The sequence below is a fragment of the Choloepus didactylus genome, chromosome 17, assembly GCF_015220235.1.
Source record: "Choloepus didactylus isolate mChoDid1 chromosome 17, mChoDid1.pri, whole genome shotgun sequence".
Taxonomy (NCBI): domain Eukaryota; kingdom Metazoa; phylum Chordata; class Mammalia; order Pilosa; family Megalonychidae; genus Choloepus; species Choloepus didactylus.
Genome location: NC_051323.1, coordinates 47,832,422 through 47,854,948, shown reverse-complemented (window position 1 = coordinate 47,854,948; position 22,527 = coordinate 47,832,422). Strand labels below are relative to the sequence as shown.

At 34.4% G+C, this 22,527-nt stretch overlaps 1 protein-coding gene across 3 annotated transcripts in view; it reads left to right on the top strand.

Annotated features, from left to right (window-relative positions):
- PPM1B (protein phosphatase, Mg2+/Mn2+ dependent 1B) overlaps positions 1-22,527 on the top strand; it is a 140,678-nt gene that overhangs the window by 75,084 nt on the left and 43,067 nt on the right. For 2 of the 3 annotated variants that reach the window (XR_005212401.1, XM_037807271.1), the window contains exons 3-5: positions 9,594-9,711; positions 11,265-11,376; positions 12,684-12,741. Coding sequence is in view for 2 of the 3 variants with exons in the window: in XM_037807271.1 (XP_037663199.1) it covers positions 9,594-9,711; positions 11,265-11,376; positions 12,684-12,741 (288 nt within the window). In the remaining variant the exon portion in view is untranslated. Of the gene's footprint in view, positions 1-9,593; positions 9,712-11,264; positions 11,377-12,683; positions 12,742-20,998; positions 22,045-22,527 lie in introns of those variants that run through there. The other variant, XM_037807270.1, reaches the window with a different exon arrangement.

The window sequence follows — 22,527 nt, the reverse complement described above, 5'->3', positions numbered from 1 at the left end:
GATTGTTATTAATTCTTCTTGGAATGATTGGTAGAATTGACCTGTGAAGCCATATGGTCCTGGACTTTTCTTTGTGGGGAGGTCTTGGATGACCATTTCAATCTCTTTACTTGTGATTGGTTTGTTGAGGTCTTCTATTTCTTCTCAAGTCAGTGTAGGTTATTTTTGTGTTTCTAGGAAATTCTCAATTTCATTTGTGTTGTCTAATGTGTTGGCATCCAGTTGTTCATAGTGTTTTCTTATGACCTTTTTTTTTTTTTTCCTCTGTGGTCAGTAGTAATGTCCCTCCTCAGATTTCTGATTTTATTTATTTGCATCTGCTCTCCTATTTCCCTTTTTCAGTCTAGCTAAGGCGTTGTGAATTTTGTTGATCTTCCTAAAGATTCAGCTTTTGGTTTTATTGATTCTCTCTATTGTTTATTTGTTCTCCATTTCATTTATTTCTGCTCTAATCTTTGTTGTTTCTTTACTTCTGCCTGCTTGGGATTAGTTTGCTGTTTTTCCTCTAGTTTGTCCAGGTGTTCAGTTAGGTCTTTGATTTTAGTTCTTTCTTCCCTTTTAATGTAGGCATTTAGGGCTATAAGTTTCCCTCTCAGAGCTGCCTTCACAACATCCCATAAGTTTTGATATGTTGTGTTTTTGTTTTCATTTTTCTCGAGATACTGATTTCTCTCGCAGTTCCTTCTTTGACCCACTGATTGTTTGAATGTGTTGTTTAACATCCATATCTTTGTGAAGTTTTCAGTTCTCTGGTTATTATTGATTTCCAGCTCTATTCCATTATGATGAGAGAACATGCTTTGTGTAATTTCAGTCTTTTAAAATTTATTAAGACCTGTTTTGTGACCCAATGAGTTCTATCCTGGAGAATGATCATTCAGAAGAATGTATATCCTGCTGTTTTGCGGTGCATTGTTCTGTGTGTGTCTGTTAGATCTAATTCATGTATCATTTTATTTAGGTTCGCTGTTTCCTTGCCCGGTGTTTTATCTATTGATGAGAATGGTGTTTCAAAGTCTCCCACTATTCTTGTAGAGACATCTATTACTCTCTTAGTTTTGCCAGTTTTTGCACTGGGGCACCTTATTTAGGTGAACCAATATTTATGATTATTTCTTGTTGGTGAATTGCCCCTTTTGTTGATATATAATGCCCTTCTTTGTCTTTTATAACATTTTTGCATCTATTCTGTCTGATATTAATATAGTTACCCCAGTCTTTTTTTTTTTTCCTTATTGCTTGCATGGAATGTCTTTCCAGCTTTTCACAAATAACTTTTTTTTGTATCTTTGGGTCTACTGTGAGTCTTTTGTAGACAGCATATAGATGGATCATATATTTTTGTCCATCCTGTAGTCTGCATCTTTTTTTTTCTTTTTTCCTCAGTGAACAGTCATCTTTTAATCAACATAAGCAGATGCACACTAGAAGTAAATCATACGAATGCCATTGAAGTACCAAAGCAATACAATGGAACTCAAACTGGAGATAAACCATATGAAAGCCTTCTATGTGGGAAAACTTTCATTAGATATTTTATTTTATTTTATTTTTTATTTTGAAATAAATTCACACTTATAGAACAGTTGCAAAACTAATACAAACCTCATACACAGAACTCCAGCATACCCCAACCCCCCTCCACTGATACCCCGATTTACCAACTTTAATATTTTATCACTTTACCATTTCTTTCTTTCCCTCACTCTCTCCCTCCTTATGATCCATCATCTACTGCTCTGTCTTCTGAACATATGAGAGCAAGTTGCACACATCCTTGAACAAATAATCTAATTCACATATACATTTCCTATGAACAAGAATATTCATTTATGTAATTACATTAGGTGTAGTTAAGTTCAAGAAATTTAACATTGATATAAAACTTACATTCTATATATTTCATTTTTTTCCTTATGTCCCAGTTGTGTCCTTTTGAGCCTTTCCTCCTCTAAGATCTCGTCCAGGATCATATATAGCATGTAATTGTCATTATCTATTTAGACTGTCTTTTTCTTCAGTTGTGGAAACATATCTACAGCATAAATCTTCCCATTCCAACCCCTCCCAAACATTCCATTTAGTGGGATTAATCACATTCACAGTGTTGCAATGCCATCACCTTCCCACCGTCCATTACTAGAAATTTCCCTTCACCCCAAACAGAAACCCTACACTCATTTCTTACTAACCCCCCATTGCCGCTTCCCCCACTTCTCGTAACCCATACTCTACTTTTCATCTTGATGATCGTATTCTCTGATACTTTCTTTGTGTTTACCATGGGGCTTAAATTTAACATCTTAAGTCTATAACAATCTTGTTTTCTTTGATACCAACTTAACTTCAATAGGACACATAAGCTATGTCCCTATACTCTTCCATTTCCCCACCTTTATGTAGTTCTTGTCAAAAATTACATATTTTACATTGAGTCCAAAACCACTGATTTATCATTATACTTTATGTATTTTAGATCCTGTAGGAAGTAAATAGTGGAGTTACACATCAAAAATACAGTAGTATTGGTATTTATATTTACCATGTGATCTTTACTGGAAATCTTTATTTCTTCATGTGGTTTCAGTCAATTGTTTAGTGTCCCTTCCTTTCAGCCTGCTCAGTTCCCTTTAGCATTTCTTATAGGACTGATGACTGGTGATGAAGTCCCTCAGCTTTTGATTATCCGGGAATGTTTTCATCTCCCCCTCATTTTTATCCTCCAGGTGTTTGTGAATTCTCCAAGTCTCTGATGGTTATTGACTTCTATTTGTATTCCATTGTGGTCAGAGAATGTGCTCTGAATAATTTCAGTTTTTTTAAATTTATCGAGGCTTGTTGTATGTCGCAGCCTGTGGTCTATACTAGGGAAGGTTCCATGATCACTAGAGAAGAATGTGTATCCTGGTGATTTGGGATGTAATGTGGTATATATGTCTGTTAAATTACTCTATATCTCTCCCTCCTTTCTTTGTTTCTCTGTTGGTAGGGCACCCTTTAGTATCTGAAGTAGGGCAGGTCTTTTATTAGCAAACTCTCTGAGCATTTGTTTGTCTGAAAAATTTAAGCTCTCCCTCAAATTTGAAGGAGAGCTTTGCTGGATAAAGTATTCTTGGTTGGAAATTTTTCTCTTAGAATTTTAAATATGTCATGCCACTGCCTTCTCGCCTCCCTGCTGGCCGCTGAGTAGTCACTACTTAGTCTTATGTTGTTTCCTTTGTATGTGGTGAATTGCTTTTCTCTTGCTGCTTTCAGAAGTTGCTCCTTCTCTTCAGTATTTGAGAATCTGATCAGAATATGTCTCGGAGTGGGTTTATTTGGATTTATTCTATTTGGAGTTCACTGGGCATTTATGCTTTGTGTATTTATAATGTGTAGAAGGTTTGGGAAGTTTTCCCCAACAAATTTATTTGAATACTCTTTCTAGACCTTTACCCTTCTCTTCACCTTCTGGGGCACCAATGAGTTTTAAATTTGGACATTTTATTTTACCTATTATATCCCGGAGATCCATTTCTATTTTTTCGATTTTTTCCCCCATTCTTTCTTTTGTTCTTTCATTTTCCATTCTGTAGTTCTCAAGGTCACTGATTCGTTGTTCAGCTTCCTCTAGTCTTGTGCTGTGAGTATCCAAAATCTTTTTATTTGGCCAACAGTTTCTTTTATTTTCATAAGATCATCTATTTTTTTATTTATTCTTGCAGTTTCTTCTTTATGCTCTTCTAGGGTCTTCTTTTTGTCCTTTATATCCTGTGCCATGCTCTTCTTCATGTCCTTTGTGTCCTCGTCCATGCTCTCATTGTTTGTCTTTAGTTCTTTGATTAATTGCCCCAAGAACTGTGTCTCCTCTAATCTTTTGATTTGGGTGTTTGGGTTTGAGTTATCCATATCGTCTGTTTTTTCATATGCTTTAAAATTTTCTGTTGTTTTTGGGCTCTTGGCATTTGCTTTACTTTATAGTTTTCTTTTAGGATATGAAGGATTATTGAAACCCCAATCTCTAAGTTGTCAGATCTACAGCTTGGTGGTGTACACGTTAACTAACCAGCAGACAGAGTCCGCAAGTCACCTATTCCCCTCAAGTCAGTTCTCCCCAATTTTGTGTTTGTGGTGAGTGAGGGTCTGAATCTTGTGGGGTCCAATTGGTGCACTTAATTTGGGTGTGTTGTTGGTGCTGTCCACCCTGAATGTGGGGCATGTGTCTGAGCGGTTAGGGAGGCAGGGCAGGTTTAATAATCAAACCTCCCAGGTGTTCCTGGAGATTTAAGGCTGTTGCAAGAATCTAAACCTTCATTTCAGTCTGGCCACAGATTGTCTCTGCCGCTGACCCACAAGTCCTTGGTATTGGCGTAGGGTCCCTGGGATTTCCGAGTGGGTTCCTCTTCCCAGCCTTGCCCCTCCAGGGCCTCTGCTGGGGGAAAGCTGTGCTCTGTCACAAGTGTGCATTGTCCCTCAAGGGAAGCCCTCGGCTGCCGGGCTGTGCAGGGGCGTTCTCAGCCTGCTGTAAAGATGGCTGAATGAGGCGTGTTAGCCTCCCCTTTTTTGCACAGCTCCGCCTTCCCAGCTCCGGGACAACCAGCTGTGCGCGCACGAAAGGCCACTCTCCACGCCTGATATTGTGGCGTGTGCGCCATGTTGCGGGAAGCACTTCCTGTCACACTCGGTCCCTTGGTGCGGCTCTGGTCTGGAGCTCCAGCGCTGGGCAGGAGCATTCCCAGCCCACTGGGAAGATGGCTACAAGGGGCATGGTTTTTTTCTCCTTTTGGCTCACCTCTGCCCTCCCTGCTCCGAGACAATTAGCAGTGGATCCACGAAAGGCTATCTACCACGCCAGATAATGAGGCTTTCACACATTCCGTTCCTGCTGCGCTTCACTGTGTGGTTCTCGTTGCCGTATCTGCAGCCGCTCCTGGTTTTTTTTTTAAAAAAGAACTAGTCCACCTCCAAACGCCATCCCACAGTTTCCCCACACTGCAGTGTGGCTGCTGGACATGCAGCAGGTTCACTCACTCATTTCAGAACACAGACTTCTGGTTTCACCAAGTGCATGTGCCTGTGGATTTACCAGGCCTTGTCCAGCTGGTGCTTCACTGGAACTACTGTTCTGGGTCACTCTCTGGCTTTTAGCTAGTATTTTTCACGGAGGTGTTTTTTGCCCTGTCTCTCCTAGCCACCATCTTAGGTTCTCCTCCAGCCTGCATCTTTTGATTGGAGAATTTAATCCGTTAACATTCAGTGTTATTATTGTAAAGTCAGTATTTATTTCACCCATTTTATTCTTTGCTTTTTGTCATATCTTATTTTTTTCTATTTTTAGCCTTTAAGTTAGTGTTACTGATAATCTTCATTTTTATGCTCTTCTCCAAGCCTTTCTCTCCTGCCTCTTCTTTTCAGCTTACAGAATTCCCTTTAGTATTTCTTGTAGGGCAGGTCTCTTACTAACACTTTCTCAGCTTCTGTTTGTGTGAATGTTTTAAACTCCCTCTCATTTTTGAAGGACAGCTTTGCTGGTTAAAGAATTTCTGACTGGCAATTTTTCTCTTTCATTATCTTAAATATAGATCATTCTACTACCTTCTCATCTCCATAGTTTCTGATGAGATATTGGACATTTAGTCTATTTGGCTTCCCTTGTATGTGGTGAATCACTTTTCTTTTGATGCTTTCAGAATTCTTTCTTTGGTATGTGACAGGCTGAATGGACTGTGTCTTAGAGTGGGTCTATTTGGATTTATTCTGTTTGGAGTACATTGTGCTTCTTGGACATGTATATTTACGTCTTTTGTAAGAGTTCGGAAATTTTTTGCTGTTATTTCCTTAAATATTCTTTTTTCCCTTTTCTTCTTCTTCTGGGACACCCATGACGTGAATGTTTGTGTGCTTCTTTTTTTTTTTTTTTTTTTTTAAATCTTCATTTTATTGAGATATATTCACATACCACGCAGTCATACAAAACAAATCGTGCTTTCGATTGTTTACAGTACCATTACATAGTTGTACATTCATCACCTAAATCAATCCCTGACACCTTCATTAGCACACACACAAAAATAACAAGAATAATAATTAGAGTGAAAAAGAGCAATTGAAGTCAAAAAGAACACTGGGTACCTTTGTCTGTTTGTTTCTTTCCCCTATTTTTCTACTCATCCATCCATAAACTAGACAAAGTGGAGTGTGGTCCTTATGGCTTTCCCAATCCCATTGTCACCCCTCATAAGCTACATTTTTATACAACTGTCTTCGAGATTCATGGGATCTGGGTTGCAGTTTGATAGTTTCAGGTATCCACCACCAGCTACCCCAATTCTTTAGAACCTAAAAAGGTTGTCTAAAGTGTGCGTAAGAGTGCCCACCAGAGTGACCTCTCAGCTCCTTTTGGAATCTCTCTGCCACTGAAGCTTATTTCATTTCCTTTCACATCCCCCTTTTGGTCAAGAAGATGTTCTCCGTCCCACGATGCCGGGTCTACATTCCTCCCCGGGAGTCATATTCCACATTGCCAGGGAGATTCACTCCCCTGGGTGTCTGATCCCACGTAGGGGGGAGGGCAGTGATTTCACCTTTCAAGTTGGCTTAGCTAGAGAGAGAGGGCCACATCTGAGCAACAAAGAGGCATTCGGGAGGAGGCTCTTAGGCACAATTATAGGGAGGCCTAGCCTCTCCTTTGCAGCAACCGTCTTCCCAAGGGTAAAACCTATGGTAGAGGGCTCAACCCATCAAACCACCAGTCCCCTATGTCTGTGGTCATGTTATTTGTGTGCTGCTTATTGTTGATCATTCCCTGACTCCCTGCTCAATTTTTTGCATTCATTTCTCTGTCTGTTCTTTTGTCTGTTCAAATTTGGACACACTGTTTTCTGGCTTGCTAATTGTTTCTTTGGCCTCTTCAAATCTGTCGTTGCATGGTTCTAGTGTATTTTAATTTCATCTATTGTGCCTTTCATTCCCATAAGATCTGTTATTTTTCTTTGTATGCTTTCACATTCTTCTTTATGCTCACTCAGTATCTTCTCAATATCCTTTATCTTTTTGGCCATCTCCTTGACTTGATTTAGGGGATCTTTTTGATTAGTTATTCCAAATTTTGTATCTCCTCCATCTTTTTAATCTGTTGCTTTGTCTTGGCCATGTTTTCCTGAGTTTTAGTATGGCTTTTGATTTTTTGCTGATATCTGGGCATCTGATTCTCTTGATGGGTTTATTCTAAAGGTCAGTATCTGTTTTTTGTGTAGGATTTTGTTGTTGGTTAAGTTTGTGTTAAGGCTTTCTTTAACCTTTGGTTCATCAGTATTTCGAAGCCAAAAACAGATCAAGTACCTGTACAGGGGGCACAGACCAGAATCAAAGGACCTTGGGAGAGGGCCAAGAAAGACTCCCAGGTCTTTTTTTTTCACCCTTTCATGTCATCAGTGTGCACTTTCCGGCTTGGCCAGCAGATGGCACTCTTTGGCACCTGTTTCCCTCAGTCCTACCAAGGCAGGCTGTTAGGGTTAGATGCCCTTAGTTATGGCTGGGGTACTGCTACTTTGACCTATCTATTAGTGCTCTAATTCCTTAGTATGTTACTGCTGTGCTACTGTAAAAATTAAAAGGTAAAAAGAAAAGTTAATGAAATAACCAGTCTAAAAATATATATGGCTAATTGTTTTAGTTGCCCAAGCTGTTTTTATTTTTTTAAACATATTTTTTTTCTTTAGACACGTTGAGAAATTCATACTCATGTAAGGATTATTTGTCTCTAGCAAACTGAAGTGGCATAAAAGGGAGGACATTCAGTTGCTATATAAAATTACTGAAACACATTTGTAGTTTGTGTTTGTGGAGGGGGAGATCATTCTCATATAGTAATAGAAGCAGCATCATAGAAATCACACATGCCTGGGGTGTAAATTGAAATTATTTCCTTTAAATATCTGTGGAAGACTTGTAAACTTCTTTCATTTTATTTTGTCCAATGGATAGGATGTATATTTTACAACTTGTAAAAATTAAATGGATATTTTATATATATTGATTAGAAATTGTTAAAGAATGTTCATGTTGTGATTACTAGGATACAAAATGGTTAGAACAAACTAGATTTCTAAAAATGTAAGGTTTAAGTTCTACTTATTCATGAAATTATAGTGATGCTTAATTCTTGAGTATTCATGGTATAATTTTAAATTTTGCTTCACCCAAACCTGTATGTTAAATGTCTGTGATTCCTGAGGAATATAATGAGTCCTTTTTTGGCTGTTTGAAACTATACATGTTCTTACAACCAAATGGAATATTCTAATATTAAGTCATTATGGAAGTTTTAGTAGGTTTCATGAAGGAATGAAAATAGTTTGGGTTAAACATCTTGGTTTTCCACATATTGAGAAGCTGCTTATATGCTCATGATGGTTCTTCCTATCAAGGTAGAAGAGTCTGTGGAAACAGTTATATATTTTTAAAGCTTTTTAAGATGCAACATCTGCTTTGAACCTTGATTCATTGAGTTAGGGGGTGGTAACTGAAATTCTTCAAGCCCTCTCTGCCCTTTTGACTGCATCCTAGATTGTGTAGATTCTGGAAGTGTAGCAGGTCTGAACCAAGCTATACCTTCTTAGATTATGACCATAATGACTGAAAAAACTAAAATGGGTGTGTCCTTGGCTTTGTTCCCTTGTGTTGGCAAATTCCATTGTCAGATAACATAGCCCACCCATCCTAGTGGACATAGCTTTTTTGGGCTGCTGAACAGAAAAACTGAAAAAATTAACTGTCTGAGTTTCTTTGAGCTTGGTTAAAGTAATATAACTATAAAAAAAGTAATGATAAGGTGTTTTACTTATCGCTCATAACTTTTTAACTTATTGCTCATAAAAAGAGTGGTATATAGGCTATGCTTCCACTTTAATTTAGATCATTTGTGAGGGTGTTAGTTAATATGGAATGGTGAAATTTGTCCTTAAGTTATTAGCATTTTTCACTGTTGTGTAAAAAGCCAGAAACTCTTTGTGATTTTGTATAACAATCTGTCATATCTCACTGTATGTGTATCTCATCCATCTATTTACATCCAGTTTGATGCTGTACCTTGAGAATAGTTTCAGATTTACTTGTTTTCTTCTATGTAGTTTAGTTTAGCTGCTAGGGTATCTTGCTGGTCTACATTTTTCAGATATGTCAAATTCAATAGAGCTTTGTAGGGCATTGTTCTGATAGAGATTAATTAGCTGGAAAAAAATTGCACATGTGTTTGGGAGGATGAGTGTTCATTTTAAGCCACTCTGGGGCTACGCAATCTTGAGTGGGAAACAGTTAAAGAGGTTTAGTATGTGAGAAGCTGTCTCAAACTGTGAAATTTTCTCAAACTGTGAAATGTTGGTAGTTAAGAATCGTTACATAGAACCAAAAAAATACAAAAATAATTACAGGTTTGCCCTTACCTAGAGACCGTGTTTCTTCAGTTTTATTTGTTCTTTGGAATAAAAATGTATGTGTTGAGTGTGCACATTTTGAGTGTTAAACTACATTGTTTAAAGTAATTCTTTTGAATTAAATAACAAAGTTGGTAGAATATAGAATTTTTTTTTTCTTTTTCCTTCTTTAATATACAGGGAAGTCGAGATAACATGAGTATTGTACTAGTTTGCTTTTCAAGTGCCCCAAAGGTCTCAGATGAAGCGGTGAAAAAAGATTCGGAGTTGGATAAGCACTTGGAATCACGGGTTGAAGGTAAGAAAGTGCTTTTTTATCATATGCTTGTTTCTCATATGGTTCTTTTTAAATTTCCTTAGTAAAAAATATTCTAAAACCAGACCTTAAAAAACAAGTGTCTATTTGCCTAACATTTACTATCCCATCTTGTACCTAGGTGTGGGGATTTATTGGGCAGGAAGAAGAGAGGACAATTACACCATCAAAGAGAAACACAATTTGAAAATAGTCTGTTAAAACTTGCTGCGCTCTGTCCCCCTCCCTTCTTTCCTGATAACATTCCTACTAGTGAGTGAAGAAATGTAGTGAAATTTGCCTCGGGTTGTCATAAACACCAAGTGCTGTAATTCTTATTCTACTAATACTTCCTTCCCAAGTTAATCATCAAAATTCATTGCCATGTATCTTTCATCTTACTGATAGAGTTAGCATTGATCTTGCAAAAGAAGATTGATTTTACTTATTTTTTCAACTTTTTTTTTTTTTGCTATATTACAGAGAGCTTCCAGGTGCACATACCCTTTACCTAGGTGCCCCATTTAGTTACATTATACCACAGTTATGACGCCCCACTGCCCGTTAATACAACAAGGATGGTCTCCATCCAATTTCCCCAACTGTCCTGGTAATGTCTTTTATGGGTCTAGGTTCCAGTACAGGAGCATTTGCTGAATTTAGCTGTCATGCATTTTTAGTCTCCTGCAATTTGAAACAATTTTGTTGTCTTATGTTATCTTCACTTTATTTTTCAAAAGTACAGGTTACTTGGAGGAAATGTCCCTAAATATGGGTTGGCTGATGTTTCCTCTTGATAAGATTCAGGTCATACACTAGCAGAAATACCACAGATGTGATGCTAGGTTCTTCTGAACATATCATATCAGGAGTGGCACGATGTGGATTTGACCCATTAGTGGTAATGTTAACATTTTTCACTTGGTCTAGATTCTGTCTTTCAGGTACCTCCATTGAAAGGTTAATTAATTAATAAGTATGTTATTAATAACAGGTATTTTGTGGAGAGATACTTTGAGATTATGTTATTTATTCCTCATCAAATTTTTACCATCAGTTTTGAAATTCATTGCTGATTCTTACATGAATCAGTTACTACCAGGGTGATGGTCAGATGGTAATATTGTAATTGGGTCATTCCTTCTATATTGATTAGTTAGCATTTTATTGTAAGAAAAAACTTTTCTTATTTTAAATTTATACCTATAAGCCTGGACTTATAGATTCCTATTTTCATTGTGATGTAATCTGTTGCTATTATTTTGATGCTCATTTTGTTCTAGATGTGGCCAGTAGAAGCCCCGTTAAGCTTACTCCAGTGACTTTTAGACCTGTCCCCATCATTCTTTGAGCACATCCTTACTTTCTGGAATAATGAGATGTTCCAGGCTCATCTTGTCTTTTCCCTGCCCCAAACCTTTGGAGGACCCCCTATTGTTGGACATTTAGTTTGCTCTAGTTTTTGTTCTTATTCAATTAACGTATGTATATAACTAACTTTTTGTATTTCTTTTTCTTGCCCCTTGTGTGGTAATGTTTGTTTTTTAAACTTACAGAAATTATGGAGAAGTCTGGTGAAGAAGGAATGCCTGACCTTGCCCATGTCATGCGCATCTTATCTGCAGAAAATATCCCAAATTTGCCTCCTGGTGGAGGTCTTGCTGGCAAGTAAGTGTAACAAAAAGAACTGCTTTTGAGTTATTTGGTAATTAAATCATTTTGGGTAAGAAAATACATCCATCCTCTAAAGAAGAAATGGGCTGATGATTCTTACACTAGAGAAGAGCTCTAAAACTTCATTGTAAAAAGATATTTAGAAAAGGAATTTTTTTGCTGTACAATTTGAGGATGAGGGTACTTCCTTCCTTGCTAAATAAAAAAAAAAATGGACGAGGGATTGAGAATGCCTTTTTGACAAAAAAGGGGAAAAGAAAGGCAACAAAATGAGGTTTTATTGGCTAAGAGAATTCAAATAGAGTGAAGAGGTTGTTCTGAAGGTTACTCCTATGCAAGCTTCACTTAGATATGCCAAATGACCACAATATAATAAGCCCAAGTCAACAGTAGTCCCGAAAACCTTACAGAATATCCGAATATCTGGATTCCTATCTGAGACTCGATTAAAGTTTCACTCACTAAGTTTATCATCAGAAACTTAAATCCTTTAGAGTGCTCCTATGCCAGCTCAGTCCCAAAACCCAGAGGCAATAGTCTCTTCAAGAACATCAACTAAATGTGTTCCCTTTGCTCATAAAGTTGACGTTCTTTTCCAAAATGAGCAGGTTAGGGTGGTCACTGCCTAGGCATCCCTTCTTTTCCTGAAGATTGGGAAAGTGATTAAACTAGAGGAAGGGCTAGTAACAGACAAATTGGAATTTAACAAAGGACTATGAATACTGAATCTTTATATAATTTTCTTTTTCTTAGTTGCTAGGGTATTAGAATAGTTAGAAGGAAAGAATTGAAATTGTGGAACTAACCCATAGCATCCTTTGCAATTTGTACTATAGCTACTTGTTAAATTGTAATTTGAAAGCTATACATTTTTGTATATGTGTTATATTTCACAATAAGGAAATAACTGAAGTTATAGGTACTATAACTCATAATAACTTTGGAAACTTCGTATATATCTACTTGTTAAATCATACTTTAAAAGATATTTCCTTTTTGTATATATGTTATGTTTCATAATGAAGTGACTGACCAAAAAAAAGAATGTAATCAATGCCACTGACTTGTATACTTGAAAGACGTTAAATTGGAAATGTTATGTTGTGTATATGTTATCAGTACCAAAAAAAGAAAGAAAAAATGTATTGTGCAGGATCAAATTGTGAGTGAAATCTGAAAATGTTTTTTATGTGTATATTGAGTATGGCAGTGAACTTCTGAATGTAGTCAGGATGAATTATTATTTTAAATACTCTACTTAATAATTATATGTAATAAAGTTAAGCATAATTTTTTTTTAGGCGCAATGTCATTGAAGCTGTTTATAGTAGACTGAATCCACATAGAGAAAATGATGGGGTAAGTTGTATTTCCTAAGCATTTAAAATAATTTTACAATATAAATACTAAATATGGATACATTCACATAATGAAATCTGTAATAAATTATTACTGTTTTTTATTTTAAGTTTTCAATTAAATTTAAAGGAAATGTTTTAAAATGGAGGTAGAGATAAAGTTCTTTGTTGGTTGGTCTGTTGTCACTTTTTGGTCATCAAAGACCTTTTTGTTTGTGTTTCCTTATTTCTTCCCTGTTTGTCTGCCTTTCCTTCTTTCCTTTAAATCTTAATTTTGAGGCAAGAGTGTGCTTTGAAATATCTCAGTTCTTCTGGAGCAGGTTGCTACTATCACTGGAAGTTAGTGATAGTGAATGAGTTAGTGTTTCAAAGACTAGACCCCCCCCCCCAATACTCCTCCCTGTGTGTCCAGTTGAATACCTGGGAATAATTTCTTTCTAGTATTGTTGAAATAAAAATATTGTGGGTATATATGTTGAATTGAGATAATCAATTTTGATGTACCCTGCTATGCTTCATCAAACAAAACCCTTTATCCGCATACCTTTTATTAGGCTATCCTTAGAAATATTGATTTGCTGCCCAAATGCTCATCTGTATAGGATTTGTTTTGTTTTAGTACCAGTACCAGGAAACAACTCAGTGTCTTTTTTTTTTTTTAATTGCCCTAAATTTCAAAGTCAGTAACAAATAAGTATTTTTTCTTAGAGTTTTGAAGTTTTTGTATACTTATAAATGAATAGCTTTATTTTTAACATGTATACTTCAAAGCTTTAAGGGAGCCATGAAAATTTTGAAACAGAAATAACCTTACTGTTTAAGTCTCTAGCCCTTCTTGGCAGGTCTTGAGAGACACAGCAGCCACTGGGTAGAAATTATATATCATCTGGATGAACTAGGATTCATTATTGCATAACAAGGTCATATAATTTTTTTTTCTTAAAAGGTGAAAAGGTAATAAATACAGTTTTAGTGAGTCAATAAAAGTGATTCTATATATTGCTAATAACAGAATTTATATCTTGGTCTAGAGCAGGGATTCAGAGTCTTTTGTGGCAGGTGCTTAGAATACTAAAAATTGCCTCTAAGACTATGAGAATTAATTAATAAAAGAAAGATATGTCCTGTAATACGTTCAGAAAACTCTAAATCAAACAAATGAGTAAAGGATGTAGACATGACTAAAAAAGTGATGGTAATTTGAGAGGTTAAATAATCTCCTACCTCTTCAGTTAGATTATGGGTTCCACAGGGCATCCACCACCAAGTTTGGAAGAAATAATCCCTTGAAAGATATTTATCGATTCATTATTAACCATAGAAACACTTCATTTCCTCATGTGTTTCAAAATGCAGCCCTGTTGTTATTTAAAGCAATACTGTAATCTTTTCCCCCAAAATTATTATTATATTTTACCTTGCTGAATTTCTTGGTCTCTTAAGAAAGTAGGCTGCCTGTACTCCAGCAGGATTTTGACATTTTTAAAAACCCAAAGTTTCTGTTTAATATATACCAAGAATGACTTTTAAACTTTTTTAAATAAAAAAGAATTATACAGAGTAGCTACATGAACAGTAAATAAAGAGGCAACAGAACCATGAAACCAAGGGGAAATGCCCAGGATATAAAACTTGCCTTAAATAGGATTGTTATATACTGTACAAGTTAAGGATATATATGTTTATACAGTGTTATGTATAGTTTTCCATTAACATTAGCAGGTCAAACGCTAACAATCTACCCTGTGGTGAGTTGATGAGGGGGAGGAGACTACAAAAACATGGTCCCATTCCAACTCTCAATGCAGTTTACAATGTAGTTTTAAAGATACAAGTTAAATAATAAAAATGTGTCACATGTTTTAGTAAAGAACAAAAGAAATGACGAAATATGGAATGCTATTAATTGCCATGTGAATTGTACAATGATTGCTGTGAAAGTTCAGTTAAGGAGGGAAAGTCAAGAAAGATTTTCAGAGTAAAAAAAATAATTTAATTGCAGAAGTGGTAGAAGATGCCATTTCAAGTGAATGGGTGGCAAGAATAAAGTATAAGATATTTGAAAGAAAGGACATCATTTTGATTCTAGCAGAGAAGTACTATTGTGAAAAATAAGAATTTAGGTGGCAGAAGTGTTTGAGGAGAGACTGGAGAGGTCTTTTGAACTTTATTTTACAGTGAGGAGCCACCATGTTTTAAGCATAAGAGTGATAGAATCAAGGGAAAATCTGTGGCAGTTTTACCTGTTAGAAACATGTACAGTATAGGATTAGATGCCAGAATTCAACTAGTTATAAAATAATTGCAGAGAGCAAATGATAAGTGTAAGCTTATTATAATTTTAAATAAAAACTGACTTTGCAGCCCAGAATCATATTTGAGAAATATTACTCTACCCTTTGAGAGTTATTACTACTTTGGAACTGTAATTACAAGTAGCTGAAATGTACCAAAAAATACTAAAATAGGAGAAAGACTGAAGAAAAAATTGACGTTTAATTAAAATTTTGTCTCTTAACTTGACCCAGTATAGCAACGAGTTAGGAACATGTGCTCCATAAATGCTTCTTGACTTAATTATATCTCTACAGTATAGGAGATATTGTCAGGAAGTATGGTAGCAAAAGCTAGTAGTTTACTTGCAGAATGGGGAATATGAAAGTGTGATAGAAATACAGAAGAGGGGAAAGTTGGGAGGTACTTTAAAAATTAAGTAGTGTTAACTTAGATATAAAACAAAAAAGAATGCTAGTCAGAGTTCAAGATTTATTTAGAATCCTAAAAACTCCACTTCATGTCATGAGATAAGCAGATGTTGTTCTGCTGTAAATGCTTCTAAGTAATAGCATTGGAAATAGGGATTCATTCATTTTTCTTATATATAACACAAAATATTTTAGGTAGTAAATGTATTTTGAAAATCTTGGTTGAGTATAAGTCAGAAATTAAATCATTTAAATTGTACTCAAAAAGTTCACTAATATTTAGGGTAATCTTAAGTTTACTAAATTTGTTTTTACTTCTACTTTTTGAAATATGTTCAGTTTTCTTAATGCAAGCAACATTTATAATTTCCCAGTTTTTAATATCAAAACCTGTGAAAATGAATCTAGCAGGAATTCTTAATCAAGGGATTTATGATTCCCCAGAAATTATTTGAAAATTTATTTCTGTGTACACATATACTTTCTTTAATCATGAATAGGTCTGTGGTTTTCACGTTTCTTAAAGGAGTCTGTGACCCCCCAAAATAATTGCTTAGACTCCTCCATCTACCATAAAATCTCCAGAGAAAGTAAAACTACATATTGCTGTAAATAATTCTTATATTAGGCAGGGCTCTGAGATCATATCCCTTTCCTTCTTCTAAAATACTAGTTTGTGCTTTATAACTAGAACGTAAATTTTGTGAGATTTGGGATATTGGATTTATTTGTGGCTGGCATTTAGTGAGAGTGCAGTAAATATTTGTCGAATAAGAAATATTTATATTTATTAACTTTCTAGTAGTTTGCTTTAAGACTCTTTAAGTCATATATTAAAAAACTAATAATTTGAGGTTGCTAATTGGTACAAAGTCTATATTTTTAGAACTTTATATTTTCCATGCAGAAACGTTAAGTTCTTCCCTTGAAGAAGACTCATAATGCTTTTGAATTAGTATACCACTGCTCAGTGGCCATATGAGTTGAGTTTTCAAGGATAAAGAGGGAACTTATATTTACCTAGCTCCTATTTGTGCTGAGCTCTTTATATAGATTATCAGATGCAATCTCCTCAATACCCTACTTTTACAGATGAAATTAAGAATCAGAGAGTGAAGTAGGTTATCCAGGTCACAAAGCTAAAGAAATTTTCTAGTCACAATTTGAATTCGGGTCAGGCTGATTCCAAAACCTATTCTCTTTATGCCGTTCCATGCTGTCTAATATTTAGAGATTATGTATATGTTTATACTTCACTTCTATCCACCATCCTAGAAAATGTATTTTTTGTTCTTTTATGGCTCTCATGTTAATAACTTAAAATATTCTGTTTTTGATGAGGAATATTTTATGTAGTTGTTGAAACTAAGCAGTCAAGCCCATTTCCTTATCCGTTAATTTTCATTTAAATATATATTTTTTAATTTCTCCTAATCCGTAAAAGACTTTCTAAGGCATTTGGATTTTTGAGAGGGGGTTGGAAATACAGAACAGATTAAGCTCTTTTTAAGCCTGAAGGAATCTTCATGTTCTGATTACATATTATTAAATTTTATATACAATCCTCTTTTATTTTACTCCAAATAGATGAATGCAATAGACATAACTTTCACATTTTTTTTTACTGCAGTTTTAGGATTACGTAAATACTAGTTTTTGTAAGTTGTTCCATGTTTACTTCTTTTATTCACTTGTCAAAATGTTTTTATGGAGAAGACGTGTATTATTTGTACCTGCACTAACTTTAGTCACTATTATTTAAGGTATGATTCAGCATACCTCTTCTCTTAACTGTGTGGCTTTTGACCATTTAAATGACTGTCTAAAATTATTCCCAGATGCATTAAATTTTACATGGTCCTTGCAAATAACCTCTAATTTATTAGATTCTTTGTGAATCATTTAATTAACAGTTGTATCTCTTGAAGTCACATGTGAAAAATTTTAGTTCAAAAAATTATTTTTAACTGACATGTAGAGCATATGGCTCTTATCTACAAAAAAAAACACAACAAATATTTCTATTAGTATCCTCTTTTTTCCCTCTGTTTTAACTAATCAAAGAATTTTGCTTATATGGCAGCTGCATAAAAAAAATAAATATTAGCTGGTTAAATTTTATTTTTTAAATGTGTTTAGAATTTCCCCCCCATTTGCACTCTGATTTATCTACATTTCTATGTCTAATTTGGTGTTGGCAATATTTTCATAATGAGAGCTGGGTGATGATTCTTAAGCTGATAGTCTAAGATGATGATAGAACTTTAAAACCACACACACACACAAAAAACTGGGGAAAAAGTAATTTCCTTTGACTTATTTTACATAAGAACTTTGAACATCCTATCTAATATGAATTTTTTTATCAGCATAATGTGTCCTATAATTTTAGTAACCTTTACTGTATCCAGGAAATGCGATATAGGCATTTAAATATAAAAAAATCCATGGTCTAGTTCTACAATAATTTTCACCAGTATTTCTTTCATGAGTGTCCTATTTATCTGGAACTCTCAACTATGCAAATAGTCATAATGTATTCAAAAGAATATTCAGATGGATGATATATTCCAATTTCCTAGGAGATCTGTGAGCATTAAATGTATACAACGTTATTGGCACAAGCAATAATTTTCCTTTCCTAGGTAGTAGGAGGATATAGAAAGGAATAGGACATTGTCTTTACTCTCAAGGAGCCTACTGTCTTGGTTGGACAGACTTGCGAACAGTTGCAAGATGGAATTAATTGCTATAATAGATTGTAAATATGGTGTGCTTTACCATCTATATGAATTCAGGGAAAGAACATGCAGCTAGGTAATAGGTTCCTCATCTGATATTAATGGAAACCCATGCGAGAATCGTGTAACTGTATTTTGAAGACTCAAATGTCTTGGGAAGAGGCCATCCATCTATTGTCTGTCAGCAAACATTTAGGGAAAATGTAATTTGCCAAAGATAAAGTGACTTAAAGTGCTTTTCAGTTCAGTGGTGGCTCTGTGTTGCCAGTCCTTGTAAATCTGCCTCTAGTTGATTTATAGATTTGGCTTTGGTATATTTTTTAAAAACCAAGTATTCCTCCCCAACCACCACGACTACAGCAATTCACAGAAATAAAGATGATTCCTGTAATAATAAAGGTATCAAATTGAGAGTGATAGTTCTTTATTTGTTCACCCACAAAAATTGACTCAGATACAACAAATATAGCAACCTTTGATCCAGTCTTCGCACTTATCAGTAAGTCCAAGTAAGTAGAATTATACTGTTTAGTCTATGTATCAGTGGTTCTCAACCTGGGCTGCATATCAGAATCATCTGTCAAGCTTTAAAAAAAAATCCACACCCACTGAATCTGTATATCTTGGGATGGAACTTTGGCTTCTGTGTATTTTTAAATGTTTCACAGGATATTCTGATGTGAAACCAGGGTTGATAATCACTTTTTGCTGTAATAAGACAGCTAGTCATTTGATGCAGATTATACTTTGAGGTAGAAACATTTCTTTTGGAAGAACTGATTGGCAATTTATGATGTTTTATGATTAGAGTGCACTGATCTCAGTATTCCATCTTAACTTTTCCTGAATAAATTCAAATGAAAAAGAATTATAGGGATATTTATTTAGTACAGGAGAAAGGGTGAGGGAGAAATCTTAACAGAGAGCACATTTCATTGTGTTCTTACACAATAAAATTTGCGAATTAAAAAAATATATTTTTGCAAGTTAACATGCTTCCTTTAGAAAATTGGAAAATACAAAACATCTAATAACCTCACTACCCACTATCATTATTCATATATTGCTTTATTTTCTTTATTTCTAGTCATTTTACATATAAAATGCTAAAGTGAACAGGCACAGACATATCCATCACAAAAATCACATGCTGTACACACAGTATCATCTCTTGATTTTTTTTGCCATGAGGGCACTTTTTTCTAAAAAAGCATTCAGGTGCTCTCATTTTTCTAATAAACGTTTCAGTTTCATATATGGTTACATTAGTGTTATCTCTGAGGCAGAATTATAAGGTAATAGTCTCCAAAGATTGTTAAGAGTTTATGTCAGATCATCTATATAAGTAACCTTTTTTGTATTTTATTTTATTTTTTCAATATTTTATGATGAAGATGGCCAAACATAGAAAAGTTGAAATGATCATAGTGAACACCTGTACACCTTCATCCTAGGTTCAACAATTGTTAACATTTTGCCATATTTGCTTTGTCTGTGTGTGTGTGTGTGTGTGTGTGTGTGTGTGTTTCTCCTTTTGGTTGAACCATTTGAAAGCAAATTACAGACATCATAATACTTCACCTCTAAATATTTTGGCATGCAGTTCTAAGAAACAGGACATTTTTCTGCATAACCGTAATACCATTATCATATCTAAGAAAATTAATAGTAAATTCTATAATATCTAATATTGAGTCCAGATTTCCCCAGTTGTCCCTAGAATGACTATTATATTGTTATTTTGAACCATTGTCTAACCAGATTAAGTCCTGTTTTGGACTTTCTTTAATCAAACAGCAACCACTTTTTTTTTTTTTTCCTTGATCCTGACTTTTTAAAGAGTGAGCCAGTTTTTTATAAATGTCCCATACCCTAGATTAATGTGATTGTTTCCTCATGTTGTCTTTTAACTGATGTTCCTTGTTTTTCCTAGAAACTGAGAATTGCTTTATTTGATTCGCATTACACATTTTTAGCAAGAACACAAGACATGGCTTTGTACTTCATAATGCATTGGTCACATCAGGAGGCACATAATGTAAGATTTTAGTGTACTAGCTTAGTTTACTAGGTTTTAGTCTACTGCATTAACTGTTATCAGCTTGGATTATTAGAGCTTGTTCTGTTAACAAGATTAAGTAGCTACTATTATAGAAATCCACAAATTTTCCAAAATTTAATAAAATATAAAAGGATTCAGGAGTTTGCATTTGACATTCCAATGTTTAAAATGATTTGTTTTCTATCTAGAGATACTTTTATGAAAATATTAAAAGGCAAAAAAAAAATAGTTTTTATCCACAGAAGCATTAAAATAGTCCCCAAATCAATTTAAACTTACATAGTTTTACTTTTTGTATGTCCTCTCCTACCTATTGAGAAACTAATATTCTGATGGCCTGCTTTTCTGTTCTTTTCCTATTGCTTTAAGCACTAATTTCCTTTTGCTCTAAATCATTACAGCCATTGTTTGTGTTTTTTTTTTTATAAGTAAGCCAGTTTTAGGAAATGATTTAATTGCTTTTGATTTCTAAAGCAGAGTATATTTTAGATTAGACTTCAAATGGAAGTATGAGATAAGATGTAAAATAGTTAATAGAAATTTGTTTACTAAAATAACTTGTTGAGATATAATAATATGGAAGTTTTTATTAATTGACACAGGTAAGACTGGATGCTTATTTAATAAAATGTTCTCATGCTTAGGCTATATTACTCGTAGATAAAAGAGTGCTTTGCTGTAATATGTTATGAAATACATGTGATATCCTAGTTTGTCTACTGACACTGGGGTCTTAAATCTTAAAAAAAGGCCTCCGATGAAGCAGAGGAAAGTGGATCACAGGGAAAATTGGTGGAAGCTCTCAGGCAAATGAGAATTAATCATAGGGGAAACTACCGACAACTTCTGGAGGAGATGCTGACTAGTTACAGGCTAGCTAAAGTAGAGGGAGAAGAAAGCCCTGCTGAACCAGCTGCTACAGCTACTTCTTCGAACAATGATGCTGGAAACCCAGTGACAATGCAGGAAAGCCATACTGAATCAAAAAGTGATCTTGCTGAATTAGAGAGCTCTAATGAAGATACAGGGACAAAGATGAGTGGTGAAAAAATATGACCTTCATTTTTGGTAATATTTTTGTGATCTTTGATTTGATGGTGTTTACTTAGGAAATATGATGTGTGCATTTATATAACCGTTTTGTTACTTAAATCTTGGGAAAACTAGTTTATTGTATTCATATAGCCTTGGTTTTTAAGAAGGCCTTATTTGCATACACCTTTAGTGGATAGTTTAAAATTGAGTATTTATAGTATTTTGAATTTAATAAAATTATAATTTACTTTATATTGTATTCCAGAAATCAGGGTACCATTTATTAAAAGTCAGTATAGTTCATACAAAACAGGATTAGAGATTACTGATTATAGATTACATTATATTGTGGAAAAAATTTGTTAAAAATTTTACTGCTTCACATTATTTCACGTATTAGTACACTCATAGATAGCTTTGTAATAAATTTGTGTTTTCCTTAATAATTTTAGTTCTTCAAAGAATGGCTGATTCTGGCCTGTAATTTTTTTTCAAGGATGATAATTTGTGTGTTGTTTGACTTGTTTATATTTTACACTTGTAGTTTTTAGAATTGTGAGATATTGGATGTGTGGTTATTTTTTTTTTTCTGTATTCTTTATGAAATATAAATTTTGAAAATCTGTGTATTATTCATACAGCTTTGGTTTGTATATTCTGTATAGCCTAACTACACACATCAAAATGTATGTCAACAAAGTGTTTAGAATGAAATTATAAGTGTTTAAGTCCAAATAAAGCATGTGATGTGGAATAATCTATGCATGTTGTACTTATTTTTAAAATTATTTTGAACAACCAGGTTTGATATATTGGAGAAATACCCGATTAGAAATTCATTTATTCTCTATAAAATTTTAAAAACTTTTGGCTTGACTTTTTTTCGTCAGCTAAAAGGAAAACTTTTTATGTAAAAATGGAAGTGGCTAAGTTGATACTATTTAAAGGCTTACTCAAAGTAAACCTGTTCTCTTTCTTATCCCCTTTTCATGGTACAGAATATTAATCTTTGGACAGTATGGGCACACATAGATAGGTGAGAAAGTTACCATAATGAGTATTTTAAAGATTGTAACATTATCAGTATTACTACTTATTATTCATCACTTATTAATAAATACAAGAACTGTGGGCTGTTTTAAATAGTGGCAGTTAGGAGTTTTGTTTTTGTTAAAATAGATTTTTAAAATACAGATGGGTATTAGTCACATGGGAAAATATTTTTAAAAACAATTATTTTGTGA